At 33.7% G+C, this 15,604-nt stretch overlaps 2 protein-coding genes across 2 annotated transcripts; one reads left to right on the forward strand and one right to left on the reverse strand.

Annotated features, from left to right (window-relative positions):
• Positions 1–1,454: 1,454 nt before the first annotated feature.
• On the forward strand, positions 1,455–3,892 carry LOC104221438 (protein NLP5-like). The gene is made up of 2 exons (XM_009772509.2): positions 1,455–2,171; positions 3,156–3,892. The coding sequence occupies exons 1-2, from the start codon at positions 1,571–1,573 to the stop codon at positions 3,566–3,568; spliced, it is 1,014 nt and encodes a 337-aa protein (XP_009770811.1). The 5' UTR covers positions 1,455–1,570; the 3' UTR covers positions 3,569–3,892.
• A 1,611-nt stretch (positions 3,893–5,503) lies between these two features.
• Positions 5,504–12,547, reverse strand: LOC104221439 (serine/threonine-protein kinase Nek6). The gene is made up of 13 exons (XM_009772510.2): positions 12,124–12,547; positions 11,339–11,405; positions 9,138–9,203; positions 8,731–8,777; positions 8,596–8,641; positions 8,354–8,434; positions 8,158–8,200; positions 8,020–8,069; positions 7,163–7,244; positions 6,935–6,984; positions 6,774–6,847; positions 6,630–6,681; positions 5,504–6,532 (listed from the first exon to the last, which is right to left on the reverse strand). The coding sequence occupies exons 1-13, from the start codon at positions 12,246–12,248 to the stop codon at positions 5,627–5,629; spliced, it is 1,689 nt and encodes a 562-aa protein (XP_009770812.1). The 5' UTR covers positions 12,249–12,547; the 3' UTR covers positions 5,504–5,626.
• Between the last annotated feature and the right edge of the window lie 3,057 nt (positions 12,548–15,604).

Below are 15,604 nucleotides of genomic sequence, written 5' to 3' on the forward strand. Positions count from 1 at the left end.
CTTTGTAGGCACAGTTGTTTATATTTCCAATAAAAGTGATCAAGATTGTGGAGGGTCTATGCATATCATATGTATGGTCGGGAACAAATGAAATCACAAAGAAGGCTTTATTGGCCTGGGACAGAGTATGTCTGCCTAAAGCTGGAGGTGGTCTTAATATCACCAATCTGAAGATATGGAATAAAGCAGCCATTGCTAAGGTTTGTTGTGACTTAGCACATAAACAATACAAGCTATGGATTTGATGAATTCATACATATTATATTAAAAACCAGCAGATGAACACAATGGCAATACCATAAGAAGCTTGCTGGATGGTGAGGAAAGTAATAGAGGCAAAGGAGATACTGGCTGCTAGACAATTCGAACAACATCACAAAAGAAACTTGATCAGACAAATCTACCTACACTTGCTTGGTGATTACAATAGGGTGGAATGGAAAAGTTTGATGTTTGATAATGCAGCAAGGCCAAAAGCAAAATTTACAATGTGGCTTATGATGCATGGAAGATTGATGACATGTGACAGATTGAGCAAATGGAAGATGAATATTGACACACAGTGTGTGATGTTCAGAAGACAAGTGAAAACCAGAGATCATTTATTCATGCAATGTGAATATACTAAGCAAATCTGGAGTAAACTGTGCAACTGGATGCAAAAGCAGTACCTGGGATTAACAGTTTATACAATGGGCAGTAATGTGTGCTAAAGGGAAAACACAACATGCACGGATCTTCAAAGTTGTCTATGCGGAAGTTGCTTATCAAGTTTGGATTAAAAGGAACATGCATATTTTTTTAACAAAAAAATAGAATCTAGAAGCAGATTGCGAAGGAAATAGCTTATGTTGTTAGTGTTCGAGTTACCCCTAAGAACAAGTCTTTTGTGTATAACTTATGTTTCTAGGAAGTAGAGTATGAAGTGTCCATAGATTGACAACAAGCTATGTTAGCTTTGCTATGGTTTTGTAAATTCTACTTGGTGATTAATAAAATAAGTTAGTTACAAAAAAAAAAAAAAACAACCCAAAATTATATTTATGTCCAAACACAACTCCAATTTTCAAATATCATTTTCACTTGAAATTTTATTTTACTTTTTTTGGAATTTTACAATTCTTATGTCCAAACGCCCACTTAGTTTTGTACTTTTGAATATTTTAATTAAGAATATTACAGTCTATGGTTATATGCACCAGTTAGTATTCAAACAGAATAGACCAAACCAAATAAACCTAAATCAAAAGGAGAAAAATCGAACCATACCGAATTTAATTAGATACGGTAATAATATAGCATTTTAAGAAATTAATACCGAATCGAAATGTTAAAATACCGTGTTGTACAGAATACCCAGGCAAAATAGGCATTAATGGAATGCAAGAGGAGAAAAAGTCTATTATTGCGGATTTGATCCTTACGTCATTGAAACTTGGATAAGTTCTTATTATTATTTTCTTACATAAATACATTTGAATTTTTTCTGTAGCAATCAAACGTGTGGTTGAGTAGTTCCCTTTCATATTTTTCCGCTGTATCAAGAAAAACAACTCATAGGGATTAGGGGATGGGAACAGTACTGGTAATCTTGAGTATTTTCACCATGTTAACAGTGGCGTATGTAGCAGCGGCCAAAATCACAGCTGAAGAGAGTGACTTTTCTCCGTCACCGGCACCTGCGGTGGGAATGGACGCTGGAGCTGGGTTTCAACTAACCCAGTCCAGGGCCATTCTTTTGTCTTGTCTGGTCTTATGTTACCACTATCTTACCGATAGTTTATTTGCCAATCCCGATCCAGACTCATTTGCAGCTTTTGATGCTGATTCAGATCAAAACTTGTTTGCAGATATTATTAATACTTCTCTTCAAGAAGATTGTTTTCCCTCCGAAATGGGCCTGAATAATCAAATACTAGTTGGTATTGACGTTCCTTTGACTTCATCAGTCTTACTACATTCAGAGAAGAGAGGAGAAATTACTACAGAGCCGCCACTGCAGGACAAACAAATGCAATCTGTGCATGTCAATGAAACTACAGTACTACACCGGAATTATTCACGGCAGAGAGCTAGCAAGAGTAAAGAAAAAGATTATTGCAGAATTACTCTTAGTGATTTACAACAACAATTTGGAAAGAAACGTAGTGATGCTGCAGAAAGTTTAGGAGGTAAGCCAGCCGGCCCTATCACTTACAATATTGTTTCATTATAGTGATTAGTACTACTATTGTATTCTCCTATAACTAATTACTTCTTGTTACACGATGTGTTACTATTACCGGTAGTTTTCGCACTATTCTTATAGCTTCGTATTCCTAAATCTTTATTATTACACGTTGTGCCATTTACTTCCGTTGTCTTATTTCCTTGATGCTGTTATTGTTTGTTTTGCCTCTCTGCCCTATTGGAGTAGGGGTAAGGTATGCGTACACATACCCTTCCCAAATCCCACTTTATGGGATTTTAATGTGTAGTTGTTGTTGTTTGTTTATTGTGTCTTTTTCACTGTTCTTGAGCCGAAGGTCTATCGGAAACAACCTCTCTTCCTTCATAAGATAGGGTTAAGTTATGCATACACATTACCCTTCCCAGACCCAAAGTGTGAGATTTCACTGGATTTGTTGTTGTTGTTGTTGTTGTTGTTTCATTATACTGTTGTGCTAAAACAATCCAAAGATAATGTTAATATGGTGTGATATTGTTTGCTTTTGACCAAACCCGCGCATTTTTTCCTAAAAGATCTCACAACATTAAGAGTAATAACTGCTTATAAGTAGCTTATTTTCCTTTCTACTTTCCATGTCGTACTTTGTTGACATCCAACATATACTCTGTAAACATAATCCAAACCAAAGAAGATTTCTGAAAGCTAGCACCTCAAGTTTCTTTGAATGCCTATCGTTTTTTGCATTTCGATCATCTTACTATCTTTTTATGTATGTTGCATTTACATGGTTTCTCGGTGTTGTCCCGTCTTGTTTTCTTGTATTATTATGGTACCTATGCTTTCCTGAGCCGAAGGTCTATTGGAAACAGCCTCTCTACCTCCACAAGATAGGGGTAAGGTCTGCGTACACATTGTTCTCCTCAGACCCCACTATGTGGGATTATACTAGGCATGTTGTTGTTGTTAATCTTTTGTTTTCTTGCAGTTAGTCCAAGTACATTTAAGCGCTGCTGTAGAGCCAATGGCATAGCCAAGTGGTCATGTAAATTGAAAGTGCAGCCACATACAACTCAAAGGGTGGTGGAAAGTATGGCTACATTTCAGAGTGACAACACCATGAGCATAAAGGTGTCTTACAATGGTGTGAAGGTGAGGTTTCCACTCATTCTTTCATCAGGGAAAAATGATTTGGAAGCAGAAGTTGAGACGAGATTTGGAATACAAATTGTAAGTTTTTCTATCATGTACGAAGATGAAGATAAAGATTGGATTCTCATCACTTGCGATTTAGATTTACATCACGGAATGCACACCTTAAAAAATAAGGGCATAACTACAATGAAGATAAACTTAGTAAATCAAATAGAATGTGGTAGAATTCTGAACTCGAATGAATAAAGTTTAAATTCTGGATTCATCTTTGTGTGTTTCCAATATTTAGTATTCGCCAGAGTTTTTCTGTTTTTTTCACCGGATGATGAGAGGTTTTGTAATTTATTCCACTAGATGACAATTTTTTTTTTTTAAGTCAAGAGATCTATCTACTATGGGGTTGTAATTGTTCTCTTGTATTCTTAAGATTGTTCCATATGGTATTAACAACATTAATTCCTAGCAGCAATTAAGCTCTCTTTCTATCTGCTTCAGGTTATCACTTCGAAAAAAAGTGGACATTATTTTGATGTAACTCTTGAAATCACTAATGTTATAATTTACCTGTAACTCTTGAAACCACTAATGTTATGATTTACTGTAGTTTTGCACTATTTTTATAGCTTCGTATTTCTAGATCTTTGTTATTACACGATGTGCCATTTACTTCTGTTGTCTTATTTCCTTGTTCTTCGAGTCATACGACATTGTCGGGCTGTTGTATCCTGGAGGGGACAAGTCAAGAGTATTACCGTTGGACTGGTGAATGCTATCGCAGTAGACTTGAATCTCCTTAAAGAGAGCGAGATATCTGCGCCTCAGCCTGAAGAATATTTTTTTATTTTTCTTCATCTTATTTTTCAACTGTAATTACTTATAATTGCACCAACACAATTCTCGGCTGTCTTTGAGATGCAAAGAAAAACAATAACTAGTCAATCTTATACAGGAGCGGAGCTAGATTCAAGTTACAGCTTCAGTAGAACCCCGTAACTTTAGCCAAAATCCACCTAATATATACATATAATTTATTCAGAATACGGCCTTTTTTAGAATTCAGAACTCATAAACTCAAAATGAGCTGAGATAGAATTCTAAACTCGAAGCCATAAAATTCAGATCTTGGACTGCTTTCGCCCATATCCGTTGCCTGAAGCCTGATTTGATTGGCTTCTGAATCAGCAAAATAAGCTCGCAACTGAGATAGAAAGAGATCAGTTCTACTTCGCAGCGTCAATATCGGCCACTGGTATAGAGATCCCTAGACTTCGCGGCCGGTTTGAATCTGATCATAGTAGTATTTTTCAAGCTTAATATTCTTCAGTACTACCATATATATATATATATATATAGATAAAGGGTGCAAAAAAGGTTCAGAAAATGTCCTAAAAGCTCAAAAAGGGTTCAACATGGATTTAGGTCTACACGTCTTGTTTTATTCTCAATGTCTAACATTTTCTTCTTTTTCTATTTCTGCAATACCTGTCTTTGAAAAGGAAAGGAGACGACCAAGTAACATTTTCTGTTTCTATTTACACGCCAAAACAGAACCGTTCCATATGATGTAAAATTATTCTTGTACAATGACATGACATGTTCAGTGCCACATGATTATAACATTTCTTCTTTATTCTTCTGGGCAGGAAAAAAGTATTTTTGAATAGAAGTAGAAGCACTGTTTTAGTAGAAAAAGTAATTTCTCTGCTTTTGAGAAAAATACACTTAGAAGCAGTTTTTAAAAGTTTAATCAAACACTAATTGCTGCTCAAATGTGTTTTTCAAATTGATTAGCTAAACACAAATTGCTTTTCACCAAAAGTACTTTTTTGAAAATCACTTTTTAAAATAAGTGTCATTATTTCCGGCAAGACTGAATCTAGTTTTATAGTGTTGTATTCTTAGATATCTGTTGTTGCACATATCTTTATTTGTTCCCATGTCTACTTACCTGGTTGTTGCTACTGTCCGTTTATTACTTCATTTTTACTTCGAGAGTCTCTCGGAAATAGCCTCTCTACCTTCATTAGGTAGGGGTAAGGGTTGTGTACACTTCAACCTCCTCACTTGTGGGATTTCGGTGAGCTTTTTGTTGTTGTTTGTTTTCAAAATAAGCTAATTTTAAAAGCCTGACCAAACATGCTACATGTTTGTTTATTGTTTATTACACATTTACTTCTATTATAAGCACAGAGCTACCTTGTTCTCTTCTTCTCTTTTGAAGCATTTATCTACAAGCATTAATTCAAGATCAATTCAAAAATAAGAATCAAATGCTTACATTTTACAAGAAATTTTTCAAGAAACCTATGCACTCTCAGTTTCCTCACCTTGGTTTTGAAGATTCATTAATCCTTTTGTCAACCAAATTGCAGTTTCTCTAGAAGAAACAGCTTCTTCTCCAAATGGTTTTAGCACACCAGCTAATTCCTCTATCTTATCATGCTTAAGTAACTCTGCACAAAATTCAAGTAATGACTCTAGTGCTTCTGCCCTTTCATTGCTCATACTAATTCCAACATTGTTCTTCCCTTGTAACAAATTCAGTGTAGCCATTACTGAAGTCTCACTCGCTACACGTTTATGACCATCGTGTTTTTCTGCATCCCGATTAGTACTTAGATGATCAATGGCTTTTGCTGCAACTTCATTATATGGTTTTGGTATTCCTGGTTTCTTCAATGTGCATTTATTTTGCTCTTCTGGTTGAGATTTTGCATCTTTCTTGCCCTCGATAGGCCTATGATCAGTCGGTTTATGCTTTTCTTGATCTGTTCCTGCATTTCCCTCAGTTGTGTTATAAACCTCAGCTACGAATTCTTTCGTATCACCTTCATGTTGATCAGTCAAAGTACTTCTTGTGGAGCTTCTTGAATTAGTACTTCCACTTTTTTTGACGGATATGCTTTGGCGTCTTTCATTCTCCGGATTTTCTACTTTCTTGCTCTGAAGGTTAATTTTCTTGATTTTACACGTGTTAGGCGCTTCGCCTTTGAGTTCATGAAGTTCTTCAACTGCAACAATCTTGTCTTGTTTTTTGGCTTGTCTAATTTCCTTCGGAAGCCTTTGATCTTTTCTTAATGTAGGCTTGGAAATTGACTCATTAGTATGTTTTGCTTCTTTGTCAGAAACTACTGATACAAATGCTGGTGGCAAGTTCCGGCATTTAGCAAGGTATGGTTGTAAATGTGGATGCCTCAACAACTCTGCAGCCTGAATTTATTCGACATAAAAAGAATTAAAAATCAGTTATATATGTATATGCAACGTTATTCTGGGATACAACAAAATGCGAATGTGTTAAACTGACCGTAGGTCTGTGCTCGGGGCTTTTTCTTAGCATACTTTTGATCAATCGTTTCCTGGAACGAACAAATCAGTACAAGAAGCTGATGAATTAGTCTAAAACTTAACGTATCGTGAAAATGAGAAATCTATCGGTGTATTGCCTTACAATGTGGAGGAATACATGGTTGGAAGTGGAGAGACTGTTGATCTGTTTATTTTGTTGATCAGTCCAGTCATATCCTGTTTGGTTAACTTCAAATTAAATCCTGTTCTTTCAATGAGTAGAAGGGAAATTGCAGAAGATATATAGGTTCTTATGTAACTTACTGGAGCTCGAAATGCAGGCATATGTGCAGCAATTTCAAACATACAACAACCTGGACAAGCAATTCAGGGTAAAAAAAGAAGTTAAAATAGTATAATGCTATGTTGCTCGAACACTCTAAAAAATGATATCGTACCTGTGTCGGATCCCACTTTTAGAGGATCTGACACACACCCAACGGTATTTTTGAAGAGCCTGAGCAACATAGGTATAATGTGATGATTATTTACCTAGAGACCATATGTCTGATTTGTATCCATAGGGTATATCTGCTAGAAGCTCAGGGCACATATATGTTGGAGTTCCCACAATCTATAGAAAAATTCAAGAATCATAATAAGATTAGTACCACTCAAGGTGCTCCAGTTCTCAATTAGCTATATTAGATGAAATTTAAGTTTTCTTGCATCCCTCTATTTATCTGGTTCATCCGTTATGTTGGTCGCTCATCATAAGGGGAGTTTTGGAGCAACAATAATATTTCCTTTGTGTGACTTATACGTCACGCGTTCGAACTCTAAAATCAGCCACTGATATCTGCATTAAGATAGGATGTCTATGTCACACCTTTTGGGGTGAGGATCTTTCCCCGACCCTATAGAATGCTTCGTGCACCGGGCTGCCTTATTTTTTGAAGATGCACTAGCTGTAGAAAGGCTAAAATGTGGTACATTTTAAAATGCCAATACATCAATAAGAACTATATGAATTCCCATCGACCAAGTCTGGAGTGACTATATGAATTCACACTGATCATATAACTCCGTTTTAGTTTATGTCATGTCAGTATTATACAAAATAAAAATAAAATATACAGAAACTTTCTATATCTTATGGTGGTATATAAAGACCAACAGATGATAAAAGTTATACTAATTTGGAAACAATGGAGCCACAGAACAAAATAACATTATTACTAGAGAACGAGAGGTTACGGCTTCGAGCCGCCTCTTATAGAAATACAAGGTAAGGTTGCGTATAATAGACCATTGTGGTCCGGCCTTTCCCCGAACCCCGCGCATAGCGGGGCTTAGCGCACCGGGCTGCCCTACTAGAAAAAGAGAGGGGGGGGGGGGAGGTTCATTACCGACGAGGCAAGATCATCTTTATTCAGCAATTTGGCTAATCCAAAATCACCTGTAGACATAAATCTCATAAAGAATAAGAAAAATGTAGGCTTCTAACATAAGATAAATACTAAAAAAGTCTGTTTAATTCTTCTTACCAAGTCTGATTTCATCGTCTTTGGTAAGGAAAATGTTAGAGCACTGGAGCAAACCAAATCAAACTGTTAATTCTAATGTGATGATCATGACAACATAAACAACAACAATAACTACGTCTCAGTTCCAAAAAAGTTGGGACGAACAATATAGGTACCAAAATTTACAAAAAAAAAATAATCATAATAAAATTCATACTTTGAGATCTCTGTGAAGAACACGATTGGAGTGAAGGTAATCAAGAGCCAGCAACAACTGAGTCAACCATTTGCAAAGTTTCTATGGGAAGAACAAAATAAGCGTGAGTTAATTAATTCAAGGGTTAATTTAAGTGTGATTAGTGAATTTTATCTATGGTAATAGTAGTGTCACAATTATTTTGTCATATTAAAACAACTAATTTTTACCTACTATAATTGTAAAATCTCATTTTCAATTACCTCTTCAGGGAAAATGGTTCCTCTGGCTTTTCTAATAATTTCAGTCCTGAAAATAAGTACAATAAGATCTATCAACAAAAGAATATAAAGAAAAAAAAATATTCTAATTTACAAAGCCATGTTTGGTAGACTTACATGTCTCCACCTTCACAGTAACTTGTCACAATGCAGACAAAAGAGTCCTAATTCATAACCAAAAAAATTTTAAAACTTCATTAGTTTACTACAGGAAATTAAGTAGGCGTTTGGACATAAAAATTGTAATTTTAAAAAAAAAAATAGTATTTGGAGTTAAGTTGAAAATTAGTATTTGGAATTTGAGATTATATTTGGACATGCATTTCACTTGAAAAAATATTGTAGTTTTGTGAGTGGGAAAAAATGTTTTTCTGAAAATTTGAAAAAATGGTTTTGAAAAATTGATTTTCGAAAAATTTCCAAAACTTGCAAAATTTAATGGATAAATACATTTTTAAGAAAAAATTATTGACAAACGAGGCCTAAATTTACTGAAACATTCACAATGTTTATTAATTGTGTACCTTCTCTACCCATGCATCCTTGTATTCTACAATGTAAGGGTTATCAAGCTTGGCTATCAAATTCATCTGCAAAATTAAACTTAAAGGTCAGATAAGAATAATTACTTGCTCTATTAGATAATTGTTTATAGAAAGACTTGCATGTGTAGAAGAATTTACTTTATAATATACTATGTATTAAAAAGATTGTAGCCTAAGGGATCATGTGGATAGGAACAAGTTATCCCGGATAATAATACGGGAATTAAATAATAACGAGATTATTTAGTGGGTGTATTTTTATTGGGAGATCATTAGTTCATGGGACTAAAAATGGGATATACGGGGTATAATATAAAACATGTGTTTGGTGTATACTAGATAAGATAAACGTTTATTTTCAACTTTAACCTTGAATTTTTTAAAGGACTTTAGGGGAAGAGTCTTGAAAAAGGGTATCTTTGTCGTCATAGTGTTTTATCCTGGAATTAAGTAATCCCCAGATTATTATCTCATCCTCGATGTAGGATAGAATAATACTACAATTGAAATATAAATTAATCCAGATTACTAATTTCGGTTTCAAAAATTCAACCAAATGCGAGATAAAATAATCCTGCATCTAATCCCAAGATTATTATCCCTTGCCTTACTAACCAAACGAGTGCTAAGGTTCTTGTGATGGTCTTTCCATCTTGTCTTTGACCATACTGGAAAAGAGGTATTATCACTTTTAGCCCGTACTAGAAATTATTTATATTAGATAATTGAAAAATTGTATAAAATTTGTATATAACATACAAAAATTTTATATATATACTTCAACTATTATTTTAAAAGCGGATTTACAGAGTCATTTCTCCGTTAGAAAATAAGTGCAAGGACATGGACATTTCTCATTTAATAACATTGAAAGCTATGGCAGAAAGAATAATTACTTGACAGTAAGGAAAAGAAGTTGGAAGTTATTTCTGACATTTATAACCTCTACCAAACATTTTACATCTTAATTTTTTTTATTTCTCATTGTTTGTTTTTATATATTTGACAGAGGTTGTTACACCAGAATGCATTTGGTCAAAGTAGGTCAAGTTAGGTGTGCCAAAATATGAAACATTCCTTGGTAGCAATAATAGGAAAGTTAATTTACCACAGCCATCTACCACTTTTGTGCGAGGAAGAAGAAAGTGAACCATGTTTAAGCTGTAACTTATGCAGGAATTTTCGTTAGCGATGTTAGAAGTAAACAAATAAATAAACTATTATAATAATAAGCGGTATTATTTTTTATATTTATACCTACTATTTTAATTTTATTTTTACTTATACATACAAAGTACGAAAAAGTTTCGACGAAGCGGTGTCAAACAAAGTGCCTACGCTGCTGATGTTAGGTTCTTTTCTCTTTACATATACGTTTAGATCATTTACAAGATAATTAAAAGTAAATTATTATAATAAGTAATATTAATTAGCAATAAGATAATGATGATGATGATAATAATAATAATAATAATAATAATAATAATAATAATAATAATAATAATAATAATAAATTAAACTATATTAGTGGAACTTTACACTCTATCAATCAATATAAAACTTAAAGAAATATAGAACTCCCTCGTGGACAATAATGTTTCCAACTTGTTCTCAGTAATAACCTTTTCTGAACGGCAGGTGGAGGTAGTTATACTAAATCACCAAAAATGGCATAAAAATAAAATAAAATAAAATAAATGAGGAATATTGTTCTTTCTGTCCCTAATTAATGGCACTATTTTTTTGTAATTCAGAATAGACTCAAAAGTTGTATCTAGTCTACTAAAGTGAAACCTATTTATTATACAATTCAATACGTTTTAATATTTTACAATTTTAAAAAGACTAACCTGGAACCCACTTCTGGCTATACCAACAACAACAAATAGATTAATAATTTTAAAAGACCCACTCTAACGGGTGTTATTTAAGAACTAGCCCGTGTGTCCTGAATTTTAATTTTTCATTTTAAATTTTTAGGATAAAATTGTTCTAAATTAAAAATTCAGGACAAAATAAATACTGACTAAATCTAAATAACATTCCTGAAAATGACTATCTGTGTACTTGCCCCGCATTTCGGAACCTGGTTCATTTAAATGTTATACCAAATTTTCTCTTAAGGTTAGTGTTAATTTATAGGAATGCTAGTGTTTAATTTGAAGATTAAAGTGACTAACCTCTTGATGAGCAGTGCGCTTGAACTTTTCTGTCTGTTTAGCCAAGCGGATCTTCTTCATTACATACCTACAGTTTGAGCATAATTGAAAACAATAAATTTCAAAAAATCACAAATCAAACAACCCAAAAAAAAAAAAAAACAGACACAGAGAAAATATTTAGTACACTAATGAGCATTGGGTGGAATTCATGGTTATGATTATTCTGTTTGGTTAATGATATGATTGTTAACACATAATTAAGATCTCAAATTTTTAGATGGGATGATCACATAATTCAACATAATATCTGCAGACAAATTAAAAGGCGTGATTTTGCATCTCACCGCCACCTAATATCTAGAAAAAAAATTACGTGCTTAATTAGCCATAAAAAGAATCTAGACATAATTAAGAAAGTAAAAATATATTTTTCTAGTGATTTAATTTTTAGATTAAATTTACTTTTGATCTTTTCTTTGCCTTTTGGTTCGCTAGCTGACTTGCCAGCGCTTGGATTCTCGAACTCTAAGAGCGGATATTGCTAAAGCTCACGGGGCGTATCCGTATTTGGGAGAGTGGGTGCATACTCGAGAAGGAAATAATCTTAAAGAATCTCGAGTGATTAATGAAGAAATATTGCAGAATCAAAAGTGACCCTAATTTACGGTCGGATGAATGAACCGTCGGGAGTTCCTTACTTTTGATTCTTTACACAGAGCATAAGATGTTACACAATTCAACCAATCCACATAGTCAGTTTCATACAAGAAGGAAAAACGAAGAAGAAGAAGAAGAAACATTACTTTCTTTTCTCAAACTTGTGATGAACAAGAAATGCAGCTCCAAAAGCTCCTCTACCAATTTGTTCTATCACTTCATAATCTTCCATCTTTGAATATTCAACTTCATTATTATTTCTCACCTCCATTTCTGCTTTTCTTATTTTTGGACCTTACCTTCAGGCTGAGAAAAAATAGATGTTATTTACGCCATATTTAAATGGTCAAATTTTTTTCACTTAGCCAGTGAATTCCTTTACATGTCACAAGATCATTCAATGGAATTTATGGCTGTTTCAGAAATATCAACAGAAGGAAATGAATTCACAGTAAAACTCAGGTGTGGAGCCAGAGAAAAAAAAACTTGGAATTAGGAGGAAGTAGGGGCTGGGGTGGGTGAGGGAGGTGGGGGGCTGGGGGTAGAAGAGGGACAATAAATAAATCAAGAAATCATGAATGAAACATGACCAAATGAAGAGTAATCAATACACTAGTAGTACATACACATTAGATTTTGAGTAGTTAAAAAGATTGCCAACAAACCAACAAGGTTTTGGTTTTTGTATTTGTGGAACTAGAAGATTCGGCTTAGAACAGAGATAGTATTTTCACCAAGAAAATTTAAAATAAAAAAAAAGTGAATAAATTAATATATATATATATATATATATACACACACACTTTTTCTGAGAAAGATTCAGATAAACATGTTCCGTCTCTCTAGCTCTGCTCCTATTTAGAAGACAGGATACTAATTACTCCCTCCAGTTCATTTTATTTAATTTTTTGGCCTTTTTTTTGTGGTCCATAATATATGATTTTTTTCAGATATCAAGAAGGAATTAACTTTTTTTTCCAAAGTTGCCCTTGGAGTAAAGAGCCTAGGAGTATTTGTTATATATTCAATGAACAAATTAAGGTTAATATGGTCAATTTCATTATCAATTAATACTAAAAAGTGAATTCCTTCATATGTGTAAAAATAATCAAAAAAATTAATTAAAATGGACATAAAGGAAAATAGTCAAAAAAAAATTAATTAAAATGGGCAGGAAGAAATACTAGTGAAAATAATTTATTTGAGTCACTTATAGTAACAATTAAATATCAGACCTTGTCCTGTATCCTTGAGCTATGTAGAGTATTTATTTCTTCCCGCATTACATTAAATGTGTGGTAGGTCCAACAATTGAGTATTTTCTATTAAAAAATTAGTTTAACTTATGTACGCTTAGGGTGTAATAAATTTTTTGTACAATCAAATCACCTAAAGATGTTAAAACTAATTGTCCACAAATTTAAATTTAATGAATTCGTATTTATGTTCTTATTATTGAACTCATTACAAATTTAAAACTATGCATTCACTAAAAAGCGAATTATATATATTAACTACAAGTCAAATTCTAAAAAAGATTACTACCTAGGAAAGTTGAGAAAAGAAGTTTCTTATTAAATTCTATCAAAAAAGCTCAAGGAAATCATGATGGGAATTAAGAAAAGGAGCCACGCATGTGTAATTGAGAAAAAGGAGGGAAGATTTGAGGCAAAAGCAAAGTGTGCAAGAAGAGTTGGGACACATATGCGAAAAGGCACTTCAGCTAAATTATAATTGAAAGAGAAGGACCACCGATTGATATGGCGAAATAGACGAGATCTTTTCGTTCTTAATCAGATTTCGAATTCGAATTTCGGAAATGAAAAATTTCTTGATAAAAAGTGTTTATTTCTTTAGTATCAATATGGATCTGAATTAGTCGAAAGAGCTATGGATATCCAATACCAAATGTTTGAATAAAGAAAAAGTTGAAAGAGAAGGAGCAACCATTGCTTTTGCTTATGTTTTCAGATTTTTGGGATACTTATAATCATTATTACCTTAGCATGTGGTTGGAAGGGTGGGAAGAGTGGACTGAGATGATGCCTTTTTGGACATAAAATATGTTTATACAGCTAAAAATAATTATATTTCTACCTAAAACGTAGTATAATACTGAGTTTTACTTTAACGGAAAGTTAGTCGTTAAAGTAAAATGCAGTATGCGTTTTACAACAATTTGAGCCCACCAAATAAGTGTTCTGCAGCACTGACAATTTGTTTGTTAGTGTAAAACGTATTATAATACTATATATTACTTAAACGTAGTATTATACTGTATTTTACACTAATTTTTGGACCCACCAATAAGTGTTCTACGGATAACTGACATAACAATAATTCAAATACATAAAACATGGTATTATACTGTGTTTTACATAAAAAAAATTCTGCACCCCAAGCTACGACTTGCCTTATTTAAAGGCATTAGAATTTTATGAAAATCCATTCAAAACTTTCCTTCAAACTTCCGTTCATACATCTCTTCTTCTTATCAAGCATTTTTTTTATAATGTTTGAAGAGCCAAAAATAAGGATTTCATTATATTCGAGAGGTGAGGTTGTAATGGAGAATAACTCTGTGAGGTATAGTTCACCTCTATAGTGTCATGTTAAATTGTCACTTACAATGGAGTACGATAAATTGGTATCGTTGTTATGTAAAAAAATGAGTGTGAGGAAACATTCGGTGAACCTTAAAATAACCGGTAGATTTCTGTATTCTGTAACTCCGCAGGGGTTTGCTTATTATTCTGAGTTTAACATCGAAGATGATGAAACTCTTAGAGATTTTTTGCGGATTCCGGATGAATACAGTGAATTTATTGTAATAAAATTATTGAAAATGTACGTCAAGGTTGAAGACGTTCCCAATAATGAGGGTGTGCATAGTAGGGATAACCCCCAGTTATCAGATGGTTATTTTGGAGCAGTTTTGGTCGGACAGATTCGTGATGAAAGAACTTGCCTTGATTTAAACTTGTCACCATCGATGAATGAGCAGCCGCAAAATAATTTTTCGACTTTATATAATCCACAAGACGACTGGTAAATTTCAATTTTTCTACGCTTTAGCGATGTTTATTATATGTTTGAATTGGATTTGTATTAACACTCATATTTTTCATAGGGGGTACCATCCGGATATGAATTTTACAAGTTATGACCCCGCTCCTAGTTGGAATATGTGTAGTTCTGGCGTGTTGGACCACGGTGGTCTATCCGGGAGTCATCACCAACAAGAAAATATCCATTATGGAACATCAACATAGTACGACTTGTAAATAAAGTGATATGGTTATATGTAAAGTATTTATCTAGTTGAGTGGATTATCATTTTCTTCTTTTTGTGCAGTGAAAACGAGCAACTTGATGTTCCTAACCTCACACAGTTGCCCATAGACGATGTATTGACTCGTGATTTGGCAGATGCGCAGAGTCAGGAAGATGATAGTGATTACGACAACAATACCGATTAGTCTGGAGATGACACAGCCTTCCTTGATGACGGTGATGACGAGGAGGAAGTGGATGCCGAACCTGAGCTGACGAGGGAGCATGCTCCTCCACCTCCCGTTAGACCAAGAGTGTACGAGTATCACATGTCGTTTCATGAGCGGAATATTC

This window comes from Nicotiana sylvestris, chromosome 11 (genome assembly GCF_000393655.2).
Source record: "Nicotiana sylvestris chromosome 11, ASM39365v2, whole genome shotgun sequence".
NCBI classification, from domain to species: Eukaryota; Viridiplantae; Streptophyta; class Magnoliopsida; order Solanales; family Solanaceae; genus Nicotiana; species Nicotiana sylvestris.